Source organism: Henckelia pumila, chromosome 4 (genome assembly GCF_033568475.1).
Source record: "Henckelia pumila isolate YLH828 chromosome 4, ASM3356847v2, whole genome shotgun sequence".
In the NCBI taxonomy this organism is placed as follows: Eukaryota; Viridiplantae; Streptophyta; class Magnoliopsida; order Lamiales; family Gesneriaceae; genus Henckelia; species Henckelia pumila.
Genome location: NC_133123.1, coordinates 6,422,471 through 6,440,693, shown reverse-complemented (window position 1 = coordinate 6,440,693; position 18,223 = coordinate 6,422,471). Strand labels below are relative to the sequence as shown.

General features: G+C 31.6%; 2 protein-coding genes across 4 annotated transcripts; both read right to left on the bottom strand.

Annotated features, from left to right (window-relative positions):
- Positions 1-122: 122 nt before the first annotated feature.
- LOC140863968 (protein trichome birefringence-like 39) lies at positions 123-4,189 on the bottom strand. Its single transcript, XM_073267791.1, has 5 exons — positions 3,796-4,189; positions 3,499-3,670; positions 1,196-1,371; positions 735-893; positions 123-569 (listed from the first exon to the last, which is right to left on the bottom strand). Exons 1-5 carry the CDS (start codon positions 4,086-4,088, stop codon positions 281-283), a joined length of 1,089 nt encoding a protein of 362 aa, XP_073123892.1. The 5' UTR covers positions 4,089-4,189; the 3' UTR covers positions 123-280.
- A 5,064-nt stretch (positions 4,190-9,253) lies between these two features.
- Positions 9,254-13,680, bottom strand: LOC140864153 (uncharacterized). 3 transcript variants are annotated; one of them, XM_073268101.1, is made up of 7 exons: positions 13,524-13,680; positions 11,852-11,991; positions 10,467-11,112; positions 10,288-10,392; positions 10,083-10,187; positions 9,707-9,870; positions 9,254-9,632 (listed from the first exon to the last, which is right to left on the bottom strand). In XM_073268101.1, exons 2-7 carry the CDS (start codon positions 11,936-11,938, stop codon positions 9,456-9,458), a joined length of 1,284 nt encoding a protein of 427 aa, XP_073124202.1. In that variant the 5' UTR covers positions 11,939-11,991; positions 13,524-13,680; the 3' UTR covers positions 9,254-9,455. The 3 variants fall into 3 exon arrangements, with proteins under 3 accessions (XP_073124202.1, XP_073124203.1, XP_073124205.1); XM_073268102.1 differs by lacking the exon at positions 13,524-13,680 and adding an exon at positions 13,226-13,337; XM_073268104.1 differs by lacking the exon at positions 10,288-10,392.
- Positions 13,681-18,223: the final 4,543 nt, after the last annotated feature.

Genomic DNA, 18,223 nt, shown 5'->3' with positions numbered 1-18,223 from the left:
TTCAAATTACAATTAAGTATCAATATGCTTGAGTAATCATGGCTCGGTCAGTAACTCAATGTTTTATCACATTGGTATTATCCGACATGAATTTCTAGGTAAGATCAACCATTCCATATCCGAAAGCCAACTATTCATATCAATGATTTCATGTGACGACTCGGGCAAAACCAAATTAATTCAGAGATTATTACAACACAAAACACATGAAAAATGTAAATGAGAAAAATAAAATCCCTGTGATAAAAATTTCCACTTAATGAACAATAATACGATGTGTTCAAGTGAAGAGGGCAGTGTAGAGCAGCAGATTCCAAGTATCCGGCAATCCAGGCACGCACCAGTGGCTGCAATCCAAGCCATTGTGCAGCCCATAGTAAACGGGGTGCGCGTCTTTTCGATACTGCGACAGTAGTGTAATATCGAGTAAATACACAGGTTTCTTGATTCGGCTCAGCACTTTGTTCAATACTACTGCAGCCATCGGGGTTCCTGCTGGGTATTTTACCCCGAAAAATGGTTGTGTTTGCCCTACACACGTCTTCGATGGCTCGTTCCAATCCTTTCCCCTGCAATTTTTCGACTTTCGTTATCTATGTGATCCAGATTCACTCAAGCGTAAAAAATAAATGGGTCGTTGATGTGGGAGTACTACTTTCACTGTTCATATGCTAGCATCGAAATTTCTCAAATATACATGATTTTGCGAGTCATTTTGAGAGAGGAATGCTCACACATAATGCACGGGGGAAATTCCCTGGAAGAAGACTTTGGTTTTAGAAGGATCAATGTTTTTGTTGATCCATCTTGCCCAAGTTGTCATCCCTTTATAATACGCAATCAAACGGTTCATATCTTTGACATATTTCCCTCCCTCTTCCATATAATCCCATCTGCAATATTCAAGAGCAAACTTTATATATTTGTTGCCCAAACCAAGTGTACATTAAAGAAATGCACAAATATTAACTAGTTGGCTATTTATGCTTTTATACAACATATTCATCGGTAATTAAGAATATATGTGCTGCTTTTACGAGTTGGGTCAGTGTAGTCTTCTTCAAGCACTAAAAGAGAATAAAATTGCACATATTAAAGAAGACGTATACAAAATGTAATTTAATAACATAGATAACTAAAATCGCAAACAGACGAACACTTTATATATGCATACAACGCAATGATAAGATCTTACGGCTGAGAACTTCCGGTGTGAGTCCACCAATGCCAGGAGTTGAAAATCAAAACGTCCATACCTCTCCATGCGTCGCCATTTTTAATCGAATCAAGCTTCAGAACAAGACCCACTTGTTGGCTCTCCAAGTCTACTAGGTATTGAGTCCGATAAATTAGCAGATTTACCCCATAATCCTGTATATAAATTTAAATCTAGTCCATACATAAGATGTTAATATGAAACGAAATTTGAAATTAATTAATATATTAAATTCGGATCGAGAGAATTAGGTAGCATTAATTGTCTTTTTCAGTGAACACCCAAAAGCAAGACGAAACACTAAACAGAGAGAGGGGTATGGACCATTAATGTATTAATACTTCCAAAATTCAATCAACGTGTCCCATAGTCAAATTCATTCTAATTTGGACCAAACCCCCACTCCACGTATCGGTCCCTAGCTAGCTTCGTGGCTCGGCTTTCCCGCTCCTACATCCTAACCACGTGTTGCTCTCGTGATTTAGCTCGTCTGTGGTAAGTTCAATATTAAATATTGGGTTTATAGTACAAATGTAATGGACCATTCACGAGATAACTAGACCAACTAATGGATAGGAGCGGGAAATATAGATGTACATATGACAATAAAGCCAATATGTTATCCTCCAAGTGGTTGGTACGTAGGATTGGTGAGTATTTGGTTAATGATCAAAAGTTCGATTTTTTTTATTAATATCGACTTGTTTAATATAGTTTATTTGACTAATTAGTTTGATTTGCATGCTATTACGTTAATTAAAAGGTTTATCAATGCACAACAAGAAGATTGCAAATATTTGCCTAACTTGTGGGATTTTTGTTTCCATACGATATTTGATCTCATTTTCCCCGTGTGACAAAAATGTATCAACAATTATTGGACTTAATGTAAGTGCTCGGTTGTCTTCCTATGTAGAAAACCTACAACATAGTTGATTGATTGAACCCCTAAAGTCTTTTTTATATTTATTTTAGTAAGTGGTTCATATTACGTTTCCTTTGATGGCTTGATGAATCATGCACGGTTTTTCCAACGATCACTGACGAAGGCCAGTCTTTGAAAAAAAAAATAATTTATCAATCTAAAGTCAAAATTGGCGTCTCAAATCACACTCCCCCGAGTACTATTTTATGTTATATAAATTTAATCATACGATAATCTAAAACGATATATAATTTTTTGAATTACACAATTTGTCCCCACCTGAGGAATTAATTTATGCCACAGCAGGTGCATAGACAGCTTAAATCTTACCTTTTCATATAAAACTAAATTACCATATTTTTTTGCGGCTAATTTATTTTGTGGTTAAAAAACTTTAAATCAAAATTCAAAAGGGTGCTAAAAGTGGCAAGAAATTTCAAATCGTAGTTGCAGAAATAATTATTTATCACCCGATAAAGGCACACAACCCCCATTAATTCGGCAGTAATCCAATTATCATCCCTTTGGTACTCCCTTGAGACAAAAGTCAGAATATCACAGGTCACCAATAAATTCAGACTCGATTTCAGAATTAATCATGAGTTTTCACCTAATGATGGGTATTATTTTTTGTGTTACTTTATGATTATGTTTCTTGCAAGTTATGATACCATGATTGAAGGAATCAAAAAGCAACATCATATTCATAATACAAGTTGGTAACTTTACCATGCCAAAAGGTTCTAAAGAGAACCAAAAGTAAAACACATGCATGCACTATTCAAAAGCTAAGTCATTAATATTTTCTTTCTTTCTTTCTTTATTTTTTTTTTTTTGGATAATTTGATTCAATCTGAAAAGGTATTTCGACTGTAAGTGGACCAGTGGATAACAGAAAGATTTTTTCTTACCCCCTACCACCCCTAAGAAGATAAATGTTCTCTAAAGTAGCAAAGAATAAGCAAAAGAGGATATAAAGGATCTCTCATTTTTGGAAACATAATATTATATATTTTCTATTGATTCATAACTATTCTTCTACATACTGGTTTGTAATTGTGATGTCCAGTTAGGTTCGCAATCACCCGAACCCTCGTTTTATTTTATTATTACGGAGTTGGAATTTTTAATTTTTTTTTTTTTGACTTGGGAACCCGCAGCCGCTATCTTTCGATGCGTTCCGTTAACTACACCACTGACTTATATAAACCCCTGTTTTTGAATTTTGATTGTCTGAATGAATAAGTTAATTAGTACTAAATCATGATCTAATAAATGCAATGAATCCATCCAAATTATGAGAAAGATCTGAAAATATAATACAAAAAAGTTAGCATATATCAGAATCAAAACTTACCAGAAAAGTGAGCTGAGTGAGGGCTTCTCTTCTGATGAGTGATGTCTTAGCATTAGGTAGCCATGAATGAATCATGCAACTCAAAGACTGCCACATATTGAAGCTCAGTGAATCCCCAACAAACATGATCTTCTTCCCCCTCCATTTCTCCAAGAAACTCACCCCATTAAAACTGAAATTCATTACATTCAACTCATTTATTTATTCACCACATGAATTCAAGAACATGGCAAAATATATTTAAAAAAAAAAACAAAGCAAAAGTCCTTTGTTATATAGAATTATTATTATACGTACTTGGGTAAGTTGCAGGAGAAGGGCTGCCATCTATATTTGAGGTAGGCGCGATCAGGTCTCTTGTACTTGAGGCAGTTGAATTCGTCGTCTATAAATGGACAAGTGGAGAAGTCATAGAGAGGATAGGAGGCATCGTAAACCCATTTTCCCTGGAATATGTTGCACCCTCCGGCCAGCTTTCTGCCCACTCCGGCGGCGGAGGTGGTGGTGGTGTTGAGGTATTGCTCCGCCGCTGTCTCATGTGGAAACAAGAAAGCTGCTACCAACAGGGCTTTTAGTAGAAACAAGACCATGTCGAATCTTAAATTTGAAGTTGTGGCTTCAAATTTGAACTATATATATTTGCTTAAACTTTAAAGGCGATGTGGAACAGGGGAATATATATATACATACTGATACTAGTAACTTTATGCAAGAATCGCATGCTTGTATAAATATTATTATTTAAGATAGGGTAAATGTTTTTTTTATCTAATAACTTGTCTACTTTTTTGTTTTGGTGCATTGACTTTTAATTTTCAGTGATTTTAATCCAATTGCTGATGTGACAATTAGACATGTCATCATTTTTCGGTGTTACGTCATCACTTTCCGATATCACATCAGCATTTTTCGATGTCACTCAGTAGTTGGACCAAAATACCCGAAAACTATAAGTTAGTGTACTAAAAACAAAATTTGAAAAGTTAATTGACCAAAATAAAAAATTGAACAAGTTAATAGACCAAAAAAAATATTTTCTCTTTACAATATTAGAGTTAATTTTTTTTAGTAATAATATTAATGTTAAGGTAATATTTAAATTACGGACAATTTGTATTGCAAGCATTTGTAATCATTTTGTTATAATTTTAAATTATAGAGTAGAAAAATATTTGTAGTGTTTTTTTTTTAAAAAAAAACGCATGAGTAGATTTTAACGTGTGGATATAGACTTTTATCTCTTGAGTCACATTGACGAGTATTAATTTATGTCAAATAAATAATAGTTTATTGATTTAGTGATTTTAAATGGAAAAAAAAACGAATTATTTATACAAGTGATATCAGATTAGTTTCGGATTAGAAGTGCAACCCAATCCAAAACGGAAATTGATTAGATATATACAAGTGTCAAATTCTGAAATCGGAATGGATCGGATTGAGACCAAATTGAAATCAATTATTTTTTTTTTAAAAAAAAATAAACCATGGTGTATCTAAATAAATCAGCTATAAATTAATTTCATGTCAATTCTTAATATATTTACTAAGTATAGTTGTATGTTAAAATGACATATGTTTGGTATAGTCAACGAATGGGACAATAGAACATGAATAATCGACTTGGTTTGTAGTTTCATAAATCGAAAATGGCAGACATCTTGTGGTGGATCTTACCATCTTCCATGTGCCATTCCATATGACCTTCGCATGCTCGTTAAACATTTATAAAATTTAATTTGTAGTTAACTTTAAATACACAATATTTTATTAAAATCTATAAATTAACAATAATATTTACAACTTTGAGTAAAACCATTCATTTCTGAGTAGTACTATTTAGAAAATGCTTCAATAATAAACACTATATTTATTTATTTTGTCCAGTATGGACAAAAACGAAACTTCAGAATCTAAATGATCTTGATTTAAAATCACATTTATTATCATGGATAAAATAATAGTTTAACCATATGAGTATATCGTCATTTTATTACAAAAATAATAGTTAATAAATGAAGTTTATATATAAATAATAAATAGTGACATGTTTGGCATTTCCAATATCGATAAGGTTTGTTTATTGTAGGGTCTACCACTTTAGAAACTTCGGTAAACCTTTATATATGGAGGAGAATTAGAATCCAAAACATACACTTCACTCCCCCACCTAATTCTCAGTATACGAGGCGTATTTCCCCCTTTTATTTATTTTTTTAATTACATTTTATTAATTTTTTTTTTTACATGAAATAGGCGCAAAACGCAAAAATCCCCCTAAATTACAGGAAAGTTTACGCCTATTTTTCTCGAACGTTTTTTATTTTTTTTTAAATGCCTTCCAAAAAAGATACCAAATCTTTCAAGGATTTTGATTAAGATCTCGTATTGAATATGGATAATTTAATTAAATTTTTTTGATTAAGATATGAATAATTCAATTCATATGTTATAATGAGATATTGATTTAATGGAAAGACAATAGCCCACTTGCGTGGTGTGGATCGGATTAAATTTCTTCGAGTGAGAGGAAGCATATTATATTTCACTTTCATAACATAATTGTAATTTGGAATTATACTTTTGTCACCTCATATGTGTCAATTATTAGTATAATGATAATGGAATATAGAAACCCTAAAAGAAATTGGTTACGCCCACCTAACTTTAATTAATACAAATTGATCATCTATTCCAAGCAAATTTGATCATAGACTTCCACGTTTAGTTTGCATTCGAGATTTCTATTCCATTATTCTTGAACTTTTATTATTATTAGTATATTGAATTTTAAAAAAAAATTTACATTTATATTATCTATTGAGATTTTTTTATTTTTGGTGGTTTAAAAGAAAAATCCACACAAATGGATGTAATAGGCAAAAATAATACTGAAATTGGGTGGAGACATGGAGTGTCACTTAGGTATAGCTTTCTTGTTATACTAAAGTAAATTAGAGCACAATCATATATATTAGGGGTGTCAAAACTTAACCCAATCCATTAACTCGATATGAGTCGACCTGAAAAATATCATTTATATAAAATTAAGATAGATTTATTACATTTTAATTTTATACGTTGTATGTTTGAAAAAAAATTATTGTATATTGATATAATAGATTTTCGTCATTTAATGTTTATTTTGTATAATTTTTATTTTTTAAAATTATTTTTTTATTTTTTGTAATAAGTATACTTTAAATTTTCTTTAACTAAAAGTTCAAATTTAAATTATACTAGCCATCTGGCACATGCTTTGCGTGTGTAACATACGTATCTTTAAATTTTATTTTTAAATATTTGATTTTTTTAAAAATATATAAGAAGCAAATATAACGTGCAGTGGGGGGATTGGGGGGAGAAAATGGGTGAAAGTGGCTTATGGGTAATTCAGTCCTAACATATAAAAAACCAAACAGTTATTCTAAGACATGGAGCTATTATAATATAGAAAGATATAAGCTTAGATTTTGTAATTATAGGATTAAATTAAATATTAATATTATTATTATGTGTTTTGAATTTTTATTTAATTATTTTGTTAAAAATGAAAAAATAAAATCAAGTTGGTTAGGGTTTATCGGGTTAGGCGGGTTAGTCGGGTTCGGGTTCGGGTTCAGGTTGGAAATTTTTGGGTTGGGCCGGGTTCGGGTTGACGATTTTTTTAGAATTATTTTTGTCAACCCGACCCGAACCCACCCGACTCACCCGAATTGACACCCCTATTATATATATATGGGCTTGCACCTCATTTAATGTTTATGTTAACTTTTGAAAGCAATTGAAAATCTTGAAATTTTTTGAAATAAAAAAATAAATTAATAATAATAAATAAATAAATAACTGCTGATACGATATGGAATGACCTTCATTTTTTTAAATTTATTATTTATACCATATATATAATAATTGAGGAAATTAAAGTGAGGACACCAACTTTTTTTTTCAAAACTGTCCTTACACAATATAAATAAAAAATTTTGATTTTATTTATATATTTTTTTATATTTTTCTCAACTAACCATTATGGCATTATAGATAGTATAAAATGATAAGTAACTTTTAAATTTACTTTTATATTAGAAACCGAAAAAATAATAATTTTAAAAATTATTGGAAAAAAATATTATTTGTATATAACATATAATACTAAATATATTATATTATTTTATACACACGCAACACGTGTGTGTAATTATACTAGTTATTTATAATACAAACGAACGTAATATTCAAGAAGCTTGATTAAGTCTCGCTTAAGCTTGAAATTTCTCCAACACGCTTCGTTTCGTCCAAAAACGGTAAAAAAGCGGTCAGACATAAGTTGACTATGTAAAGTGTCATTAAATACGCAAATTTGACTTTTCTAAAACCAAAATCGACTAATAAGACGAAAATAATTCATAAAGTAGCGATTTTACTAGTGAGTGTTAGCAATATTAGAAATGTACAATATTGTATGACTAAGTGTAGCGATGATGTGAATACAATACATATTGAGGGATTAGACCAATTAATTTAGTTTATGTTCGATGACACGTGATATGAAATAAATGATGAAATAAATTGAATTAGAATATCACAAAAAATTAATGCATAACACTTGAACTTATTATATTTATTCATTATTTACTCCGTTAATTTTGTGATATGACTAAAGTTATAATTTAAATTAAAAACGCCTTTTTACGCTTAAATATACGCTTAAAAAGCTTAAAGTTTGGCTCTCACGCTTCATGTTTTTTAGAACCTTGGTTATACCTGCTTGGTTTTTTAAGGTTATACTTCGTGACTTCGTTTTGTGATTTATGAATGTTATGGTTTTAAAAAAAAAAAAAGAAAGAAAAGTCTAGGCGAGAGCAATTTAATAGTCTCTCCCCTTTTTTTTCCTTTCCTTTCTTTTTTTTTTTTTTAAAAAAAAAATGCTTCCTTCGTTTTCTTCTACCGTAGAACGTACAAATGTAGAATCTTCAAAAAAAAAAAAAAAAATACAATCCTCACCATAATTTTTTTTTTTTGAACTAAACACCATTTCATTAAGAAGTGAAAGAGTCCCTTAATACAGCATCTTTGATAAATAAAGGAATGGCTTGGCTTCTGGTAGCACTAAGTTGGTAGCATTAAGAAAATTTCTAGCTACCATACCTCAATAAAATAATTTTTTAATCCGTATTTATATTTTAAAATTTTTAAATGATCATATCACTAATAAAAAAAAATTTTAAAAAGACAATTTGATTTTTTTTTTCTAGACAACAAGAAAATGTTTTAACATATAAATTTTATGTGACGCGCATCGTATTCATGTCCAGTCTATATTTATATATATATATATAGGTATTGTTATTTTAAAAGCAGTGGAAACTAAAATTTAAAATTTTATGATTTTCAAAAAGTTTTTCTTATATTTTTTTTACATATAAAAATACACCTTTCTCAAATTTAAAAAATAATTTTATTTTTATTTAATAAAAAAATCATAAAAACCGATTTTTTATTTAATACTAGTAAATATATACACACGATGCGTGTATATAACCTACTAAAAGTAATTGCCCAAGGCTTCTAGCCTAAGTGGCATCAACCTCCCAAAAATGGGAGAGGTCTTGAGTTCAAGACCCTACAACCCCCACCCCCAATGTCAAAAAAAAAAACCTACCAAAAGTAATTTGTATGTAGACCTCAAATTCTATTACGTCCTCCCCTGCAAAATATATTGCGACGACTGGGAAGGAAACATACACATCAATCATCAAATATAAACAGCCTTTACATATTATGGTGGTTGATGATTTCGAACGGGATAAGCTTGCTCGTCTCATGATCATATATATGTTCGATGTTGTTAGATTGCGACATTACTTACAACGCAGGCCGGTTATTGACACAATAATAGGCATTGTCTTCAGTAATAGTAAACAGAGAGCTTAATTACCTTACAGATACTTATGTTTCTACAGGAGCTCCCACTCAGATTCCAAAGAATCGTGATCCGCCATCTTTTGTTTCCGGTCAGATTCCATAGAAAGAGCATGAATCGTCTCCTCTGGATTTTGCTTCCCACCAAAATCCTTATGCCCTTCTTTCTTCGTCGACCTCAGTTTCGATGAAAGGACGTCGCGGATCTTTTTCTGCGAAAAATCAAGATTGTCAAACACGCATTCATTGAAAAGGAAACTAACAGTGCAGGCAGAGAGGAGGAGACCTTGTACGACTTGTGTTTTTTGTTTCCTAGTGAAACGAAATCGAGATTGCCACCTTCAACGAAAACGCATGTTTCCGCCAAGTTCGACCCTTCAAAAGCCTCGAAAGTTTCAGCGCTTGGTTCAGCAACTTCTTCATTCTGGATCACTTCTATGTCAAAGTTATCTAAACACGTGGTAGAAAGTACTCCAGTAAAAGAATTACCTTATAAGAAGTTCTACCTACCAACTTTGCTAGCAGAAATGCTACAATTTAGCTACCAAGAATCTGAACTCTGTTATAAAACTAGTCGTCGATTCTAAATGCTCTGTCTACCAGTAGAGAACGTCAAAGATATAGATAATGATACCCATCTCTGAATGATTAGATTCACATACCTTCGTTAGACAGCACAACTTCCTCGACGGGAAACCCAAGATTGCAAGTACTAATCCTTGTATCTGGAGATGGCTCGAAAAACAAGTGATTCTTTATGGTTGTGTCTGAAACAATAAAATCAAAGGTTGAATTAACATGCGTTCTTTCCCTAATACCACAATAATAGAAGTTAGCCATTCTCTGATATATGTAAGTGTTTTATGCCTTCAACAGATGTCGTGACTTTTTCGCCCACTGATTCAGTGTTGCAGTCATTAGTTGTATTATTCAAGCCCGTTTGAGAAATTAAAGTGCCGTTCACAGATGTGCCTGCCAAGGAACGATACACCGTACATGAAAGAAGGATTTAACATAGAAATCACATGTAAATGAGGACAAAGTACCAAGAGATGAGGTACACTCGGACTCGTCTTTCTGCTGCCTAGCGGATCCAGCTGATATAAGTTTGTCCACAACAGAGGACTTGATTTTAGCATCAGAAGAAGTCGAACTTTCTTTTACTTGTTCAGGATCACATCTTTCGACAGAGTCTGAGGATGATTTTAAAGTCATGTCGACGGAGGCCTTCATATGACTTCCGCTACCACCACGTGATGCACTCTCACTGCTACCAAGTCCCAACAAAGAAGTTGCTGGACTCGCTACTTTTGAAGGCCGATCAAGCTGTGAAATCCTTTTGATTCCAATGGGACGTCGGTATACTCCCAATTTCTTACTTTTTGAAGAACACAAATCAGAGGATGTATTCTGAACCAAAACTCCAGAGCAGAGAGGAGGCAAAACTGTATCAGAGATGATTTCATCTTCAATTTTTATCTTCTTTAGCTCTCTCGGGCCGTCAAATAAGCACGATTTTGGCTTCTTACTAAGATCAGTGTGAGCATAAGGGTTCACAGATAAGTCTCCAGCAGCAACTTTCACAGGATCTACACAAGATGGTGGCAGTAGATCTTGCATTACTTCTGAGTAGAATTTCTTTACACTCGCACCGACTTTCTGTGCCTGATTTTCCACATATTTGACAGTATCCTGTAAAAAATGATAAAAAGAGTTCCAGTCCGATCAAATATCATAATAGCAATATTTATTGAGAATTTGAAGCAGAAGCAAAATTAAAAAAAAAAAGCAATTAATATCTAGACACAGTTGCAGCTGTGCATAAAAAAGATGCAGCTTTATGGTAACACAAACAAAATATAATGAAATAGGTGTGTGTTTGCATAATGATCAAATACTAGGGGAAAAAAGAACCACTTGTAGACACATTATTCATGGGCGGATGTAGTTCTGCTTATTTATTGAAAACTACTTTTAAAGTAGAAGTAATTATGTCAAAAGAGGTGCAATGTAGTATATCCACAGCAACATCGTAAATTTAACGAAATTAATTTCATAATCCCAGGTTAAATTATTTTGTACAAAAATCAATACTGTTGGATAATCAAAAGATCTGTCAGATCAAGGATAAAAGTACAATATAGAATCAACCTGCATCCAAAGAAAAATACTTTCAGTCAATTTATATTTAGTGGAAGGACAATGCATCTAGTGTCTAGACATAAGCAATTTGACACGTAAGATCATTTGAAGGCAATTGCCATGAACCTCACAGCAAAATCATAAACTCATAATTCGATATCAAGTATATATGACATTTTAGAAAAAACAAAGGAAACTATATGAAGGAACTAAACAGAACCACCGACAAGAACTTTTATATCTAGGACATAACAATCAACAGGATAGAAGATGAAACGGGAGTACTTACCTGGTACATAACCTCTTCTACCTCCAAACACATAGCCTCAAATTTCTGGTATACTTCACCAGCCCAGGCTACACCTTTGAAATCCATAGCGAAACAATTTTCAAAGTAAAAGTCAAAGTTCAAAGATTATCAGCACTCACCTGCAAGAATTTGACAACTATCAGCTATTATAGTCTGTTGCAATTTCCAGCAAAAATATGAAAACTCAACACTAATGCAGATACATATCATTATCTTAACAAATTTTCAACAACATAATACAGATGCTAGGGGAAAAAGAAAGAAGAAGGATGGACAATTTGTAACTCGTAGGACAGCAGAGCATAAAAAAAGTAAAACAGTAACTCACAATAGATATATCCAGTAAGCATATTCTTTTAGACAAGGTGCTAATTGTTTTCTGCTCAGTTAGTTAATCATCTCTTTTGTTGATGCAAAACAAGGATGAGTTACCCATTGTGTTCGTAGTTAATCACGTTTTTTTAATTGAATTCAACTGTAAGACATGATAACTACTTTCCAAATACTATTATAGAACAAAGATTGGGCATCAGATAAGGACTTGAAATTATAGTAAGCTCAATAAATACAGACCTTTGACAATTAAGGAAGAGGGTAAATGTTTTGTCGTGATTGGATCGCAAAATCAAATGTAATTGGTTTCGACCCAAACGATCTTAAAATTTAATTAATCGGACAAAAGAGTATAAATTGTGTCAAGAAGCCATTCGCGTGCAAACAGAAAAAATGACGTGACATGGTATTAACTCCGCCAGACCCAATCAAAAATTATTTTCAGCAAACTGATTAAACATAAATTCACTCTTGCATGATCTCTTTTACTAAGAAGAAAATGGAGAGGCGAAAATCAACCAGAATGCAAACAAAAAAAGAAAAGAAAAGAATCACCAATATGCAGATTAAGAAAGACGAAAAACTAAATTCCCGGCAAATCAATATCGCAATTCTCATTAAAAATAAAAACAATGGTGGAAAATATTCCTGCAAAATTATTGCAATAGGCGCATAAACGAACAACAAGACATTCCAAGAGAAAGATTATACTTTTTTGAAACTGCAAACTAAAACATGAGAAACATAACCCGAACACTCTGGACAAGAATCCTTGGCAAATAGGTTGAGTATAAACTCAGAAATCCCTACATACCATCGAAACACAATCACTCCCAGACGAAAATTCCCATTCAAAAAGGGAACTTTTTAAGAACCCTTTTCCTGTCATTGGAATATATTCTCGCTTTCACAATTCAACTTTGATTGACACAGTATAAAACTTCCATACAGAAAAGGCCATTAACTCTTCCTCTATTTCCCAAATTAAGGTTTTTAACCTAGCCTAAACCGTAATCATACCAAAGTTCAAGCAGAAGTAATCCGAACCCATAAGTCAACCATCGATCAGAAAACAACACCATACTCCAAGCCAGCACCCCAATTTTCATACTTTTCACGAAAACCAAATTTTCACTCCACCGAACCCAACAAAAAAAAAAAAAAAAACCCAACTCAAAAAATTTAATAAGCAAGACGAAAAGCTCAAAAAACACGCGAAGAGCTCACTTTCATATATGTAAACGGACGATCAAAAGCATACAAGTCAACAAGAAAATTTTAAAACATAATCAGCAAAAGGTAAAGCAGCAGAACTTACGAACTGATGAAGGAAAAATAACCTCAAAAGCAGAAAAGCATGATGAACATAGGATAAATAATTATTAAGAACAAAATGGAAAAAAAAATAAATTTAAAAAAATAAAATAGAATGAAGATAGAGAGAGATTGTGAAGGGGTTGAGTAGAAGGAAGAGAGAGACGTAGAGGTGGAGTGCATCCTGTTGGATTTTGGCATGCGATCTTGACACGTGTACCAGAATTAGCTTTGACTCGTTGCTTCGTCTTATATTCCTTAACTCTTTCTTATTTTTCGTAAATTGACCATGTAAACATTGTCTTTAGCCAAATAAATTAAAATAAGATAAAATATTAGCCTATTTTGTAGAATATCCAATATCTTTTTGTTCTCGAGGGATGTTCGAGGGATGGAATAATTATAAATGAAGGATTGACCATTTTTTAAGTAAATTTATTGTATAGGGTTTGTTCAATGTGTATGGTTATACAACGATTTCGAGTTAAATCGAAATAAGAAAATAAAAATATTAAGCATTAATGTATCAAGTATTTTTTAAAATTTGAGATATTATATAAAATATAAGTTTAAATAAATATAAAGAAGTATTTTGTTAAGATATGATAGATATAAATAAGACACAAATATAATAAAAAGTTGTTAATTTAATGATTTTTTTTTGACATGGATAGTTTCATTATTAAAAAATAGAATATCTTGTAATTTTAAAAAAATTATATTTTTTAATCAAAAAATAAACCATGACCAGATTCAATTAATCTATGTGTCTCAAACTTACTAATATAATATAAATAGTATAGAAATATTAGATTACGCCCGATAGTATGTAGAATAAATATTAGGTGATGTATAGAGTAAATACTTGGACTAATGATATATTCATGGAAAAATCTAATTATCCGAATTTATGATATGCAATTTTAAATATTTTAATATAATCTCCATATTTTCTAGCTACACAAAATACTAATTTATACACATATATACATAGTACGCATTCAATTTTTTTGTAAAAGTAAACTTCCACGCATATTCAAAATTAGAAATAACAGACAATAAATTTGTCTTTGGACCAAAAAGGATAAACTAATGAACATGTTTTGACTTATGTTTTAATAATAACGATCACAATAATCATCATTAATACTATTATTACATTATTAATATCAGTATTAATAATAATCATCATCATCATTGCTATTAATATTGATATTGCTATTTATTTATTTTTTAGGTTTCCTTTATGAGGTGGTATTAATATATATTGTTTTTTTATGAGATAGAACCTGTCTTCCAATGTGCACTCGATAAATCATTGACTAACACGATAGCATGTATTCGATGTGCACTGAATAAATCCTAACTAACACGGTACTTTGCAAGTCATGTTAGTGAGGTTTTGTGCAACAGAAAAAGACGATAAATTAATATTGTTGTTATATTTCGATGAGCACTGTGTAAACGATGTTAGTAAGTAAAATGCAAAGTGAATATCAATAAATGTGCAACAGAAAGAGATGGTATTAATAACGCAGGTGGATCCTATTAATTACATCTCCACAAACTTTCGTCTCCACATTCAAATTAAACCCTATTGCTCTAAACTTCTCCCAAAGAAGCAATGGCGGATTTGCCTGAAGATTTACTGATCCGGATTCTTCTGAATTTGCCCGTGAAATCCTTGGTTCGATTCAGATGTGTCTCCAAACACTGGTGCGATTTGATAAGAAGCCCGGGATTCATCAACATGCATCGCAAGAAAAAATTGCAAATTTAGTCATATATGTTTGTCTCTTTGCGATTTTGGTCTTCTATGTTTTCACATTTCAGTTTTAGTCCTATATGTTCTAATTTTTGGCAATTTTGGTCCTTTTTATTCAAAAATGCTTACGTGACACTGTACACGTCAGTTCCACATCAGCACTGAATTGGTGCCACATCAGCGCCACGTGAGAAAAATGACTAAAATTGTCAAAAAAAAATGAAGATAGCGGACTAAAACTGAAATCTTAAAATATAAAGGACTGAAATCGCAAAGCGACAAACATATAAAACCAAAAAAGCTATTTTCACATCATCTCAATTACTAGTTAAAAAGAGACGAAATCATACTCATCAAACACGCAGAGACGACTCTCGAGATCCCCGGCTTGAATCTCGTGGTTTCCGACAGTATCTTGCAGTCTTCTTGCAATGGCTTGATCTGCATCACATCGGATCACGAAAATTACTTCCTTTTAAACCCGGCTCTACGTGAACTCAAACGAATCCCCCCTCGCCCTTTCGATGCATCGAAGCCCTTTTACGGGAAAGTGGGATTCGGGTTCGATCCAAAGACCCATCAGTACAAAGTGGTGAGCCTCGAGAGATTGGGAGAATATGGCGAGATAGATTGTATCAACCCTCGCCGGCGTTTCCGAGCTCGAATATATAACCTGACCACCGAATCTTGGAGGGAAACCGACGACGAAATCTCGAGCTTGATCCATGGCCCTTGTTACCAAGTTTTGTTCAATGGACGATGCCATTGGTTGGCAAGTCTGCGATCGCATATGTACATCCTTTCATTCGATTTCAGCGCCGAAGTCTTCGGGGTCGTGGAGTTTTCGGATACTATGTATTTTCGAGTGTGGTGTCTTAGATTTTACTATGTATTTTTGGTATTTTAAGATTTGAGACATGATTGTGACATTTGAACTAGGGCTATGAATATGTTGACATTTTAATTAGGTGTGTGAAACATTTGAACTAGGGCTACAAATAGATCATATATTGTAATGTTCATTTTGTGAAACTTATAATAATGTTTATTATGGAAGCTTTTGATTATTTTTTTTCAATCATTAGGGCTATACATATATATAAATTGATCATACATATAATTTGTAGGGAAGCTTTTGATATAATTTTTCCTCTTTTATCATTGTATAGCTTTATGTAACAACATAATAGACTTGAAACACTTGCAAAATGAAATTGGATCCATTTGAAATCATCTGTTTATTTCTTCGCTCATATTTAAATTACTCCGAATTAATTTCAATAATTTGACTGTTTATAATAAAAGGAAGGGCATAGGATTGATCTCGTTCATTTTGATTTTAATTTTTTTTTCCACAACTTTCCAAGTCGGAATATTTACTATGCTTCCGATGTACGTAGTATTGATCGGTTGAGTTCATGCTAGTATATATGAAATATTAGTTAGTAATATAAATTGTATCTTCTGGATATCCATTCTCAATTAATATAATATCTTATGTTTTTATCAATTCAAATAAGATAAATTATATATACAAGGCCACCATGCACCCCATTCAAGCGATCGCATTGAGTATGTAGCTGGTAGACGTACGAGATAAATAGTTTGAAATCTAACTTCCAAACGATTTTTTTTTAAGAGCAAATTATGACATTTCTTGAGGCCCATTTTTATCACGTCCCGAATGCACGAGATTGGGCTCCATTACTATAATGTTGTCAAAAAACAACCCGCATAAGAAAATTTAGGTAATGTTTGAGATTGCTTTCAAAAATTGATTTGAACTTTTTTTAAAAAAACATTTTCTATATAATTGGTACGATGTTGTTTGGATTGTGAATCAACGATGAATATGTATATATAATATAAAGATAATAAATTAATATATTTAAATGAGGTAATAGTGTAACTTCAGTTTTCTTTAAAATATAATAATAATATAAAATTACCTACCACGTATAAACTTACAGGATTTGAGTCTTTTGACCATGCAGTAAACTATATAGTTTTTTTTTTCTCAATTTTTTATTACCAAACATTTATTTCATTTGCGAACACATTTTCAAAAGATTGGGTGAGGTTTGTCAGCATTCGGAAAATATTTGTAGTCTCCCGAAATATATATAAACAAGCATAAACCATGTTCTCCTTCCTTTTTACAAAGATATAAAACTTCATATTTTTTTCCAACATAATCATTATTTTAAAATTTAATAAATCCAAAAAAAATATTCTAATAGTACATTAATTTTTAATTCAGTAATTTTATTTTGAAGCTTTAATATATATATATATATATATATATATCATTAAAATATCTAAATATAAATTGTGACATCACTTACACGATAAATTATTGGACAATTACAATTATGGTCACATAACTTGATTATTTTCTATTTTTAGTTCTATAAGTTTTCAAATTATTGTTTTAATCATGTAAGTTGATACATATTTTTAATTTTAATCATTTTTCATCGAAATGATGACGTGATACCAAAAATTAATAAGGTGAAATCATAAATTACGTCAGTATTCCAGTGAAAAATAAAATTGAGAATGAATTCCAACTTACAAGATTCATATTGTAATAATTACTTGAAAACTTACCGGATTAAAAATGAAAAAAGGTCAAGTCCTATGAGCAAAATACTTCCCCTAAATTTTTATATGACATAATTGCATCTAAAATAAATTGATAAAATTGACCTAAAAATATTTAATAAAATTAAAAATATCTTCTTTAATACCCTAAATAATATAACATTCAGCAATCACATGCATTCGTCGACATAACTTACCAACAGTCTAACACAGATTCTTTCAAAACAATTTCTCAAATCACACGGAATCACTACCAAAATCATCCACTTTTAAAAACAAACTTTCGAAAACATAACCAAGTTAAGCCCCACCTTTTGCCCTAATATTATCTATTT